General features: G+C 41.3%; 1 protein-coding gene across 2 annotated transcripts in view; it reads left to right on the top strand.

Annotated features, from left to right (window-relative positions):
- The window catches only part of ubr3 (ubiquitin protein ligase E3 component n-recognin 3), a 37,444-nt gene extending 24,510 nt beyond the window's left edge, over window positions 1-12,934 (top strand). For both annotated transcript variants that reach the window (XM_010774463.1, XM_010774462.1), the window contains 10 exons: window positions 341-426; window positions 2,991-3,096; window positions 4,588-4,691; window positions 5,713-5,837; window positions 7,464-7,571; window positions 7,802-7,927; window positions 9,350-9,529; window positions 10,378-10,587; window positions 10,743-10,882; window positions 11,492-12,934. In XM_010774463.1, coding sequence (XP_010772765.1) covers window positions 341-426; window positions 2,991-3,096; window positions 4,588-4,691; window positions 5,713-5,837; window positions 7,464-7,571; window positions 7,802-7,927; window positions 9,350-9,529; window positions 10,378-10,587; window positions 10,743-10,882; window positions 11,492-11,609 — 1,303 coding nt within the window. In that variant the 3' untranslated portion in view covers window positions 11,610-12,934. The remainder of the gene's footprint in view (window positions 1-340; window positions 427-2,990; window positions 3,097-4,587; window positions 4,692-5,712; window positions 5,838-7,463; window positions 7,572-7,801; window positions 7,928-9,349; window positions 9,530-10,377; window positions 10,588-10,742; window positions 10,883-11,491) is intronic.
- Window positions 12,935-13,363: the final 429 nt, after the last annotated feature.

Genomic DNA, 13,363 nt, shown 5'->3' with positions numbered 1-13,363 from the left:
TTTGTGTGAGAGAGAGAGAGTGTGTGTGTGTGTGTGTGTGTGTGTGTGTGTGTGTGTGTGTGTGTGTGTGTGTGTGTGTGTGTGTGTGTGTGTGTGTGTGTGTGTGTGTGTGTGTGTGTGTTTACATGCAGAAAAGCCTTCATAACACACAAGGGGACGGGTAATAACTGGAAAAGCATGAAATGGGACCTTTTAAATATTTAGGATATTTATACTTACTAGTGTATCACTGTTATATTTTTGTGTGCACAATTTGCTTTTAGGTCAAGGGTTATGTTTGACAATTGTAGGTCTTGTGTCTGTCTGTTTCTGTAATAATATGAATGTCTCGTCTCCTCAGGACCAACCTGGAGTTGGAACTTGTTCATCGAGGAGGAAACTTGTGTTCTGGAGGAGCCAGTGCAGCCGCCAAACGCTCATGTCTCAGTGAGTGGTTCCTCCTACCCTCTGCATCTTTTATAGTTTACAATTATGTACGTATACGTATGACTATCCAACCATGCTTTATCTGTTGGTTTTCAGCTCCTTAAAGTGTTTCCACTGCTCTTTTCATAAAATTGTTGAAAAATGTCACATGTATTGTGCAGTTTAGCTTGACAATTATAGTGCCATGTTTTGCAGGTGACTATACACATTTCCCATGAGCCTTAGTGTAATAAACTGTCTGACTTGAGAGCAAACCCTTTCTACCGTGTTACAGCTGAACCATTAACAGGGAAAAACAAAGGGTCGATTAGCAATGGCAGGCAAGGATAGATGCTGTCCCAGGTGAGTTGTTGGGAGCAGTCAGGGTAAATGAAGCAGACAAATGGGTCAAGTGCTGTTTTTAGTTGATTGTGTCTCAGCTGACAAGGGCATGTGTCTAAAGGAGGATGAAAACAGTGATCTGAGTTCTCAAAGAGAAATCTGAACATGACCAATTACCAGCAAGCGCTGTATTGATGACTGATCAAAATATTATGAAGTGGGGGGAGTAGTAGTGCTATCGAAAGTTGATATGAAGGTGTTGGAGTTGTACAGACTACATCCCCTTCTCTGTTTGTTTAATTATTCTGTCAGAGTTGAGGCTGCTGCAGTGAAATGGCCTGTCATCCTTGAGTGGCTGGGAAGAGATTTCACACTGGAGGTTTGCCATTTATGAGCTACATTAACCACGTAGCCATGCTGACGGCCAAATGTACTCAGTTGCAGTACATTAGTGATCGTTCTTTTTTAGGGAAATGGGTTTGAAGGGAAAATGGCAGACGTGTGCTAACTGAGAGCTCATGGGGTTCTTAAGCCTTTTTCCCAGTAGGATCTTCGTCTGTTCAACTGATGAGAATACGATGAAGCACAGACGAGAGCTGCCTGCAATTCCCTTGAAACCGGCCAAATCAACTCTAGAGAGTCCGCCTCCAAATTGCACGTCCTTGGTTTATTTAACTGCAAATACTTGAATTAATCTTTGGGACTATATCGCTCCTACTGTGTAGGGAGTGAAAAGGCATGTTTATCATATTGACCTCAGATGTGCAAACTTGCAGTACTTGGTGCATGGATAGTAAAAGCTGTATTTCAGTTATTAAACCAACCTTGTTTACATGTGGACCACTGTATGATCAGGACACAAATGCAGTTTTCAAATATCTGCCACATAAAAGTGAACGTGCATCAAAATGCTCTTTTATTATCGTATGAAGTTGTTAGTGAACGTTTTTACAACATTAACATAATAATATAACTCTTTCATGGAAGACATTTTGATATGTAAATAATTAAATAAATGACTGTTGAATTAATATTCCTAGTTTAATACTAAAGTGTTGAACTTACATGCTTTATTGTGTCATTTGTAGAAACATCAAAGCAGACTGTATCCTTTAAGATATGTTGTCACAAGCCACGACCCAATGAAAACCGGCTAACACACTATCAATTGGCTCGACACAAATAAATGTGATCACACTTTGGACCGGAAGCTTGAAATATCATGCCTTTTCCATCTGCGTACATTTTGACATTGTATGATAATAGCAGGATTTGACTTCGCTGGATTGTATTCAATATTCCTCTCTAATTCTTCCTTAGCTCTTCTGGGTTCATCCAGGTAAGAAGTAAGCAGTGAAATAAGAGAGGAAACGAGCTGTAGAGAGGACAAATGGGATGCAATGGAGAACTGACACTCTGCTTTCTTCATGCTGTGTCTTTGTTTGCCTGTGGAGGGCAGTGTTGCTCTAAGTATTGACTGTTCACACAAGTCAAATTGCAGAACTGATTTTTTTAAAAGCCCTTTGCTGCATTACATCTTAATTCCCCGTAAAACAAAATCAAATAGGATTAGTGTTGCATATTGAAATGGGGTTTAGGTTTTACAGGAGGTTGTTGAGTTCACCTGAAGATGAAACTAATTGAATCAGTTTAGGCGCTGGCTTCTAACGAGTTCATATGTGTGTTTCAGCTTTTGCTCTTATGCTATTTTGTTTATGTTTTTTAATGGACTTGGTTTTGAGTTCATAATTTAGAATACGCTGATTAAATTATATCTAGACTAATAACAAAAACAAGGACATCTCTTCAAATTGGAATATATTACTGAACATCTGAAATGACTTCCTGCCTTTTGCCCATGTTACGGATTGCTGTTATGTCATACGTTTTGGTACTCATAACAGCTTTTCTGCTATTAAAAGCTATCGTGGGCGCAGGAAGGATGGTGTGTGCGCAGCAGGTCTCTCCTCATGTTCCATTAGTTTCACAATGAACAGGTGTGACCTGACCAAAGATTGCTCAAGGCTATCAAACACTAGCTTGTATCCATCTGGCCTGGTTCTACCGGAGCCGAACCACTAGCCTGCAGTCGGTTCAAGTAGACTGCTTTCACCATTCGATCTACACCGGTTGCTGCTGGGGCGCGAAACTGAAGACCGAGAAGAACAAACACTTGCTGGTTTTGTTCCCGACCTTGTCCAAAACACAACAATGATGTGTTTTTGTTTTTTTATGTCTTTCAGATCAGCTGTTCCATGTGCTGGCGATGCACATGCGACTGTACAGCATAGATTCAGCCTACAACCCCTGGACAAAGCTGACCCAGGTTATAGAACGCAGAGAGGCAGAGTGAGTGGCCTTTTCTCTAAAGTACCTCTACTAACAGTAATCTATAAATCTGCTAAATACATTTCCTTTACCCCCCTCCACCCCCTTCTCTACTTTCCCTCACACTTTGCCTTCCTCACAAAAACATGCAATCAAAGGGCCACTTTGTCCTCCCTCTTAACGCCACCATTTCCTCCTGCCCCCAACAGCTTTTGCTCCACACAAAGCGAAGCTAAAAACAGAAAGGGGACCATGGACGGTTACCATAGATACCAATGATCGCTGCATCTGGCAAATTACAGGGCACTCCATGGAGAGCAAAAACGACCCTGTCAAATTCACTGTACTGAGAACTACTGCACAACACCAACACCGTACCAGCGTGGCACCCCCGCTCCCAGCTGTCCACCAATCTTCAACACAGACCCGTATTTTACAAAATACGAAAGACAAAGTTTCTGCCGCACTCTTGAGTCACTACTGTAAATCACAACATGTTATTTTATGCACAAATAGGTTTTCGTTGTCAGGATTTATAGCTGTTAAAAAAGCTGCCAGCACTTAACGATACAGGATGAGCTTGAACAACCTTTCCTCCCTGTTAGTGTTGGAAGACAGCTTCTACACCTGTTACTATTAAAGTGCTCACAGCTATAAATATTCTCAGAGGAGCCATTTAGTGCTTAAAAATACTTTGTTACGGGAGGGGGCACAGTGTCATTGTCACCCTCGAGCAGTCAACTTGATCTAGCCTAGTTAACCGGGACAAAGAGTTTTCTACATTCTTGCCTTATTTCTATATGAAAAACCAGAGAGGAGTGTATGGAGGTTTTACAGCGTGCACATCTAGTCTGTGTGCAGTGGTCTCCGCAGGGTTGAAAGCTTCGTCCTCTCAGGCTTTCCTCCAATGCACAGTGGAATTAACTGGTGAGTGCTTTGGTAATGGAAGGTATTATTCTTTTAGTGCAGTTCCTCTCATTGAAAGCCCCCGAGGCCTTTCAAGAGTAGAGTGGAGATTGGAACATCGCTGAATTGTCAACAGAACAAGACGACATTTAAATGGAGATGGCACACAATGCGAATAATGTAACCAGGGCTACATTAAGGAAATTGGTCGGGGAATGCAAGAAAAAGCTCCTTTCATGTCGTGTATTTGTTAAGCAAATTTAAAACAAAAGACACAGCGAGACCCCTTGCTCTCAAACCCTATTAAGAAGTCCTTTTTTAGACATGCAAAACACAACATCACTGCATTTATGAAACTGTTAGTGTGATTTGCTTTTAGCGTTCAGACATACATTTTCCCCAGAGCCTTATTAGCAACATCGCAAATAGAAGAATTTAGAGACACTCAAAGGAGCATGTAATAAATGACCCTCAGATGAGGTACATGTCTGTAAAAATGGGGAACAGGCATTATTTTGCAAATGGGTGTCTTTTTTAATTCTAGTAGTGATTTGGCATAGCACACTACCTTCTGAATAATAAAACGCTTTTTTGGATGTTTTGCAGTGATTTTGATGATGACGAGAGACCTGAGGTACCCATGCTGTTTCGAGATATCCCATCCCTCCTGATCATCTTCGTGCTAACAATGCCCCAGCCTCTGCGAAAAGGTACAGTTCCTTTCTGCATCATGAAACTACGAGAGAGTAGGGAGTGTCTCAGTGGCTGCTGCACAAGGACGGCCCCATTATCAGCAGTAATCAGAGCTGAGTGCTGGAAAAAGCATTTCACATCTCTTATCTGAGCTCCTGTGGCCGGCCTGTGGCCGTGAGGATCAGAGAGACACGACCCCGCTGATGGGAGGGCTGCGGCTCCTTCGTGTGCCCTTCATCTCTGGCTTGTCGCTTCATCTCCTCCGTGTTAGGATCTGGCGTGGGGGGCCACCTTAAGACCTGGCCCAACACACTGCAGTCATGTTTAATAGTGATGCAGCAGGAAGAATCTGAATTGGGTTGACCGCAGACATGGACAATTTTGTATTTTTAAAACATGGTAAAAGTGAATTTATTGGAAAGTGTAGCTTTTGTTTGAATAAAAGAATCATTATAGCTAAAAACATGAAGTATAGTGTTTGCTGGTTTGTCCGATTGTTCTTAAGCTTGTGGTGTTTCAAATCATTGTTACATGGTTTTTCTTTTTCTTTCTTGAGAAATGGAAAGGCTGAGGTAGGATCAGTTCCCAGAGGGTCCTTTGTACTCGATGGCTATAATGGGATGGCCTCCTTTTGTTTCCTTTCATTTCTACCTTTTTAATTGTGTCTACTGACAGTGGATCTGTCCGCAGCCTTTTGCTGAAGAAGAAAACAAATGCCTCTGTTTGTTGTTCTTTTAAACCTAACCTAAATATCCTTCATTTCACACGTTCCACCTGACACACACTGCTAATTATCCTGCTCTCTGTTCACTCAGGCTTTCTATGCTCCATTGAGAAACCAAATACAATGGCATTGTGAATAGCTGCCAACCCTCTGGAACTGGCTTTTTGTTTGCTGGAAGATCTTTTACATTCCTATATTGATCACTTTGATTTTATTGTTATGCATTCAGTCTCAATTGATCTGTGTAAATGGAGCTTCTGCCTCTACTCGGCTTGGCTTTTATACTCACTTTCACCTTCTCTCTCCCTGTGCAGAGCACTTCACCTGTGTGGTGAAGATGCTTTACAACCTGCAGTTCACCCAAGCTCTCGCTGCACTCTCCACCAAGTTCAGCCCAGAAGAGAGGCAGGCCTGGAGCACATCTGGAGCACTGAAGAAGGTACAAGTCAGGTCACATTGAATTAGCTTGATTCATAATGACATGCTGACTTTTCAGTGTCATGTGCACAGTCGGCCTTTTTTCCTTTTTTGAAAATTCTCCGAGGCTTTAATGATGTAAAGCAAATATTACAGGCATCTAAGACAAAGTGATATTTACATGACGTCAGTTGTAATGTCTTTCTATATCCTTAGTGATGTGCTTATTTCTGAGCTTGTACTTCTTGTTTTTGCTGATTTGTTGGTTTTTCCTTACTTCTGTGTATTGCCTCCATGGGCCTCTGTATTCTGTACATCTCTGTTGAACTCTTAGGCGTTATATATATATATATATATATATATAAACAATTATACTAAAAACAAATGGAGAAAAAGGATCATTCTGTAAAGATAATGTCACAGCACTAACGGCAGCATAATGAACCTTTAATTCAAAAAGCTGTGTTAGGAGACCCCTCACTGGACTTCACTCTTCTCTCTGTGCATTTTCAACTCCACTGTGTGACATTTTTAAAGTCAACTCATATCCCCTGTCTGTTGAGCTAGTAGCATCCTCCCATTGTAACCCCTGAATCCGTCTGCTCCAACAGTAAATCATTGTGTATAACTTACTATTGAGATGGATTGAGCCCCTTTCCGTTTCATCTACGTGATTTCCACAGTCGATCTTCATTATCTTGAAATGCGTGAGAGGGTTGCATTAATTGGCTATCTGTCTTCAGTCTATTAAATCTGTATTAGTGAGTAGCTGGCTTGAATGTCAAAAGACAAATAGCTTAAAGCCTCCCCTTTAGAGTGTCTCTATGCATAAAGGAGGTTTGGATTAGTATCTTCCGACTCCACTGTCATGAACAGTCGTGCACGCACTCGCAAGCTGCCATTAAAATGGATTTTGAATCTTCGATGAGGACGGCATTTATATTTGGTGCAACGCCACTGTAATTAAAATTGAAGTTGTTAAAAAAAGATGCAGTTTGAACAAAGATCAGAGCCTCGAGGAAGGAAATCCATGAGCTTGAAATTCCTCCCCAATAAATCTATGACAAAGGAGAGCAGACGAGATAAGACTGCTGTTTTATATTCAGCCCCCTTCAGCTTGATAAATGCATGCTGCTTTTCCTCTGTATCAAAAACTAAACCAGTTGAATTTAATCAGAACTCACGTGCAATAATGTATCTACCACTTATTATCAGAAGTTATGTTGTGAGGAAATAATCGTATTATTCTGCATTCATCTTTATATAGGAGCACATTTTATACTTGCACTGGTTAAGCCTTTTGATCTGCATTTGACTGAATCTTCTAATATTCGTAATCCATAGTAGTGCTCACTGTATTTGTTTGCTGTGCAATAGAAATAAACCACTTGCCTCCATTTTTTTTCCAATATTATATTTGTTAAGGAGAATTATTCACAATTGTTACAAACGTATTACTAGATTTGTTCTTCCACCCATAACAAAGCCATTTCCTGTAATGTTCTCTCCTAATTCAGTTGAAACTGGGAATCATTTGATTGAAGCGTACGTCTGTTGACTGTCAGAGGAGACTCGGGGCTGGATTTATGTATAAGGGGCTTTTTTATGTTTGATTACATATTGTCAACGTTTTGATTTTCTGCCACAGAATGCTGCAAATGCCGAGACATCTTTCGAGGCCCTGCTCAGTCACGTTATCAGTGAGCTCTCTAAGGACAAGAGTGTCTACAAGGTGAACGCTGAAGAAACATCAATGGTGAGGAACTGAAATGACTTCTGAACACAGCTGCCTTCAGGAGGCTGCTCTCTCTCCTCTGTCTTGTCTTTGCGGCTCTTTTTCATTTTCATTTGAACAATGAATTGGCCATTATCCTGAGAGACACTGGTCTAATACCTCCACTAATCTCCAGGGGAGATATACATCACGGTGTTATCAGCAAGCTGTTGGCTGCTTATTGATCAAGTGTTACTGTTGTTTCCCTCCAGCTGATGTCCGGTGTGTGGTCTCCACTGTCGATTGAGTTCAGCCTTCAGCAGCTCTGCCTGCCCTTCCTGCGTCTCTCCTGCCTCCTGCAGCATCACCTCTACGGAGACACCCTCACCGGCTGCCTGGTATGTTCCATCGTGAATCCTGCCTGCTGGAGCTACCTTACCCTTGTGTTCTTGCAGCAGGAATGATCAATATTTCTGCTAGCCTATAACAATACAATCTAGCCTACATCGTTGTTAAAATTCAAACCGCAACATGCCCAGTGACCAGCATGAATGATGCCTCAATACAAACAACTTAAGGGGTTTCAGATGGAGGTTTCCCCATGTCTCAAAATGTGTGCCTGAAGCCTCTAAAGACCTGAAAATGTAAAACCTGGAACGAAGCTCAGATCGGCATCAATTTCACAGCTTTTTCATAATAACAAATCCTTTTCAGTTTGAAGGTTTTCAAAACAAATCTTTAGCCGCTTTCACACCAAGTACTTAGTTAGCATTAGTTCCCAGCACTTAGTTCCCAGCACTTAGTTCCCAGCACTTAGTACCCCCATGGAACTAAAGAGCAGATCGCATTCACACCAGAATAAGTTCCCTGAGGGAGGATTAGGCAAATGAAGCCGCTGACGTCACTTCTTCTTCTTCGGGTTTACTGGCAGGCCGCAAACAACTGCACTGCGTATACTGCCAGCCGAAGTCCCCGGAGTTGGGGACAGGCTTCAGTAGAAGCAGCTGGGACTCCCAGCAGCTTCTACTGAAGCCTTCCGAGTAAATCTCCAGAACGCCAACACCTCCTCATCTCCACCGCTCCCATGTTTTTTGTTGTGTTGCCATAAGTTAGTCTCTCTCCGTTGGTGCGCTGGGCTAATGCTAATGCCAGCAAATACAATGGCGGCTTCATAACATTTTCCCGAGTTTTACGGGCCGTGGTTTGTAATTCGCCCAGCCAATCAGAAATTGGAACTTTATTCTCCCCAGGAAAGTACCTGCTCTCTAGCAGGGACTGAAACGGGGGGAACAGTTCTCATGAACTAAGTTCTCTTTTTGGTGTGAACGCAAAATCCCAGGAACTATCAGAACTAAAAGGGAAAAGTACTCCGGTGTGAAAGCGCCTTTTGTCTCCACCCTCTTTTTCAAGAAAGATGGTGAAATCCATTCAGATTTTCTGTTATTTCTCTCTCTCTGATTGAAACAGCGTGGCTTATCCACTCTCTGTTTCAGTTTAATACTCCACTTGCTGTGTCATAGAGGACAAATGCAACTCATTTAGATCAGCTTTTCAATTTGGTTGCATTAAGCATAAGACTCTCAGANNNNCCCCCCCCCGAACTATAATTACCATTGCTCATTTCCACGGCTGCTCATGTTAGCATTTCTAATTAGCTATCTTCTGTTGTCTCCTAATCCGAGCCCTGCTCTCTGACCCTTCACCTCCCACGCTCTTTGCCGACGAGAGTTTGGATCCTTTGACTTCCTTTGAGTCACAGGTGTTGGTTAAAGCAAAGCGAGTGACCTCACCAGCTGTTTCCTTTGTTTGTGTGTTCCCAGGAGGAGGAGGAGTTCCCGTCCTTGGCTGTGTGTTTGGGGCTCTTAGCCTCGGCCCCTCAGCCCTCCAGCAACGCACACAGTGCCTCGTGTCTGCAGTGGGCGGCCGATGCCTTTGACCTGGTGACACAGTGGTGCGCTGAGGTCACCGGGCTCTCTCAGATGCAGGCGGAGCAATCATTGGTATGTTTGAATCTCAGACCAGAGGACACATGTGTATGTATCATGACATAGCTATACTTCATACCAGAAGCTTCTTTGAGACCTCTGAGTATTGGTGTATTTCATGTAGATGAGACGTCCATAATCTTTTAAAATACAATATATAGAAATGTTGATCACTCTTATTTAGCTTTAAGCCCTTCCATGTGTTGTGGTTTTTTCATTCAAATAATAAATATAGTCCTAGCTCTTTTAAACCATTTGTGTGCACAAGGGTTTATATTCAGAAAACATCAGCATATTGTGAAATCAGAAGAGCTTTAATTGGCTGTTAGGTTTTGAAGAAATAGTTTAAATACTCACTCTTCAATTAAATATTCAAACCTTGTATTTTGAGTTTGATGTCGTGTAAATGACTCGTGTCTCATGCTATTGACACTTTGAAATGAGTTTCAACCTTGGTTGACATGATCCATAGCTTGTAGTTTCTGAGGAGAATGACTGCATAACTAACCATGTGTCGTACAAGCTGTCAGTCAGTGTTCCAGTAACCTTGGATGTGTATCATTTTGCAGAAACGTAGTGTGTCCTGCATGTCAATGTAGCTTCTGATACCTATTATTATAAAGTCTTTGAGCCGAAAGATGTCATACAAAATAGGAAAGTTGAGACATAGTGAATTATTTTTGACTTTGCAAGCTGAAAGCAATTCTCAATGTTTTATCTTTAGTTAGCAGTCATTCATTTTAGTTTAAAAAGAGCAGGAAAGAGTTTGAGGACAAAATGGATTAAGGACTGAATTGCACATTTAGATTTATGGCCTGGTTTCAGAATATTTTAGGGACTTCTGTCTCTTTTCTCCCCTGAAGACCTTGCTCGTCCAGGAGCCTGAGTGGGCCACGCCCCGCCTCCTGCAGCTCCCCGACAACTACAATGTCATCTTCCAGTACTATCACAGGAAGGCCTGCACTGCCTGCAAAAAAGTGCCAAAAGACCCCGCGCTCTGTCTGGTTTGTGGGGCCTTTGTCTGTCTGAAGGGCCTTTGCTGCAAACAGCAGGGTATCTGTGAATGTGTTTTGGTGAGTTTCTAAATGATTCAAGAGCTTGGGACATTTGTATTTGTTGTGAGTCCCAAAACAAGTCATTTTATATCTCATTTTAAGCAGAATTTATTTACCTGTTTGACAGTGTCGGGATCCTTTTTAAAAAAAAATCTTTGTTTATTTGTTGTCAGCACTCCCAACATTGTGGCGCAGCTACAGGCATCTTTCTCCTGATCAACGCCTCCGTCATCATCATCATCCGTGGACATCGTTTCTGCCTGTGGGGTTCTGTTTACCTCGATGCCCACGGAGAGGAGGACCGCGATCTACGGTACAACTCATCACACACACACACAGTTATAAATACCATATAATACTATACAGTTTACTTTTACTCAGTGAAAGTTAAAGATTCCTTTCTGGATCGGACTATACATACAGTACTTATTGAATATAGTTTTTATCTATGATTGTCATAGAAAAATCTGTTCACAAGATATTTAGCAGTGAACAAGATGTAAAATACACTTATAGCATTTTGTACTTTTGCAAAACGATGCAGTTTAAGTAACATAAAGGGAGTTTTGGCTGTCAATGCCATTTAAACTTCACAAAGACAGATTAACATGACCAAATCTCCTTTTCCAGTTGTGCATAGCCCCTCCAATGTCCCTGTGCATTGTGGGACAAAAGTGTATACCAACAGCACACTAATGTTATGATGATGATAATCCTAAAATCCCCAGAATATGTTTTTCTTTATAATTGCGTTAAAATGTATTGCCTTAATTTTTTATTCAACTACACACACAAAACATACCCATAACTTCTTAGGAATATGATCTGGTATGAAATTGTTTTAAGTACTTGTTGCTTCAGAGAAAACAAACACAGCTCTCACTCTTGTTTTCTCACTCTTTTTTCCCCCCCCTTTCTCCAGCCGTGGCAAACCTCTCTTCTTATGTGAGGAGAGGTATCGAGTGTTGGAGCAACAGTGGGTTTCTCACACCTTTGATCACATCAATAAGCGCTGGGGGCCTCACTATAACGGACTCTAAGATCTTCCACTGCAAACAGCAACCCATGACCGGAGAAGATTTTTTTTTTTTCTGGCTTATATGTCTGCCATCAAAATATTTGGGAACTCTTAACGTGATAAACACAAACATCCCGGTGAGGGTATTGCTGCCACAGCCTCGGTTTATGTGAAGTTTGGTGTACAATCATGCCTAAAGATTAACACGTGTGTTCAAGTGATTTCTTGTGTGGTTTTCAACAGAGAAAAACAGAATTCGGTAAGATCAAAGTGAAAAGCACAACTTTGCCCAAAATTCAATTTGGTGTGGAACAGGCTTTTGAAGCCCGCTGTATTTATTTGGGTTTAAACAAAAATATATATCAAGTGCTGAATGTCCGTGCAAAGTCTGATTTACTTTTCGCACCATTTATGATGATGTTAAAGCATATCCCTTTTTATTTATCGAAATGTGCTCTGCTGTGCTGGCATGAGTTTCAACTCCTGAAGAGTGTAGCGATGTTATTGCAATGTGCACTCGTGTTCTTACTGACATGAGAGGGTAGGCGGGCGAGTCCACCCATCAACACACTATAGAGTTTATTTGCAAGCGAGCAAAGACTCTTTTTATGGGTCTAGTTGCAATCCATCCTCAGGAATTTGTTTATTTTTTTTTGCTGTTTAAAAATATGTTTTAGATATTTAAATAAATGCTGCTGTTCAATATTCAGTCATTTTAACTTTTGTGAAGTCTTTTTTTTTTCTAAGGTTGTGCTTTGAGTTTATGATAGATGGCTGGGAATGTTGACTCAAACTCACTTTAATGTTAAAGGAAGGTGTGCGGTCACCTCTTATCACTTATCAAGCTCACTACAGATGTTGTAGTTCTGCCCTATCGCACAGCGCTTCTTTCCCCCAGGTTGGCTCTAAAGACATAACTCTATGGCCAGTGGAAACACAGAAGAAGACACAACTGGTCATTGAAAAACCTTAAATTAATTGACCAAAACCCTGAAGTCAAACACTTAAGTAGCGTTATGTTTAAGGAAATGTCATTTCACAGTTATGGTGTCCGGGTAAAACTGACAACCATATAAGAGCAGGAATATTTGCCTGGTTCTGTCCAAATTCTCTCAAGATATGAAACTCCATGACTCAATTTAATGTTAGCTGCTTACAAAACGAAATGTCAATTCTCCTCACTTGTCCGTGCTGTCTAAAAAAAAAAAGTTTTCCCTTCTTATGCTTTTGATTGCCGAGTCCTAACTGCAGTACAGAGCATTTATTGTGATGACTATCCCTTACTCCTGCATCATCTAGGTGTGATTTTATAGTTGTATTCCAATTTAAAAAAAAAAAAAAAAAAAAGATGATCAGACTTGAGTATCTGTTATTCACTGTGCATGACATCCTTTAAGCCACCATTATCTAAGTGTCTTAGCTACTTCATTTTGAGATGATCATCTTTTCTTTTTCCCAGCGAAGGGAAATGTATCCGGTCGTGCCTGTGAGATTAATTTTCAGCGCGCTGCTGATATCAATGACGCCTGGTTATGAAACGCAGACCACATTGTGCTGCATCGAGGAATCTGTACGGAACAGGTTAACACTTGAAAAACCTTCCTCTTGAATTCATGCATGCTGCTTTTCTGGACACTGGTTTCTCCCCTCTTTCTTTATTTAGTTTTTCCCTCTTTGTAAATGACCGCAACCAAACAGCCAATGAGTAATGGGTGTACATTGTAACTGAAAGCTCTAGTGTGTTCTCCCGTATGAATGAAGCGAGGATACAGTACA

Source organism: Notothenia coriiceps, unplaced genomic scaffold (assembly GCF_000735185.1).
Source record: "Notothenia coriiceps isolate Sejong01 unplaced genomic scaffold, NC01 NC01_scaffold00014021, whole genome shotgun sequence".
In the NCBI taxonomy this organism is placed as follows: Eukaryota; Metazoa; Chordata; class Actinopteri; order Perciformes; family Nototheniidae; genus Notothenia; species Notothenia coriiceps.
This window is presented reverse-complemented; position numbering and strand designations above follow the sequence as displayed.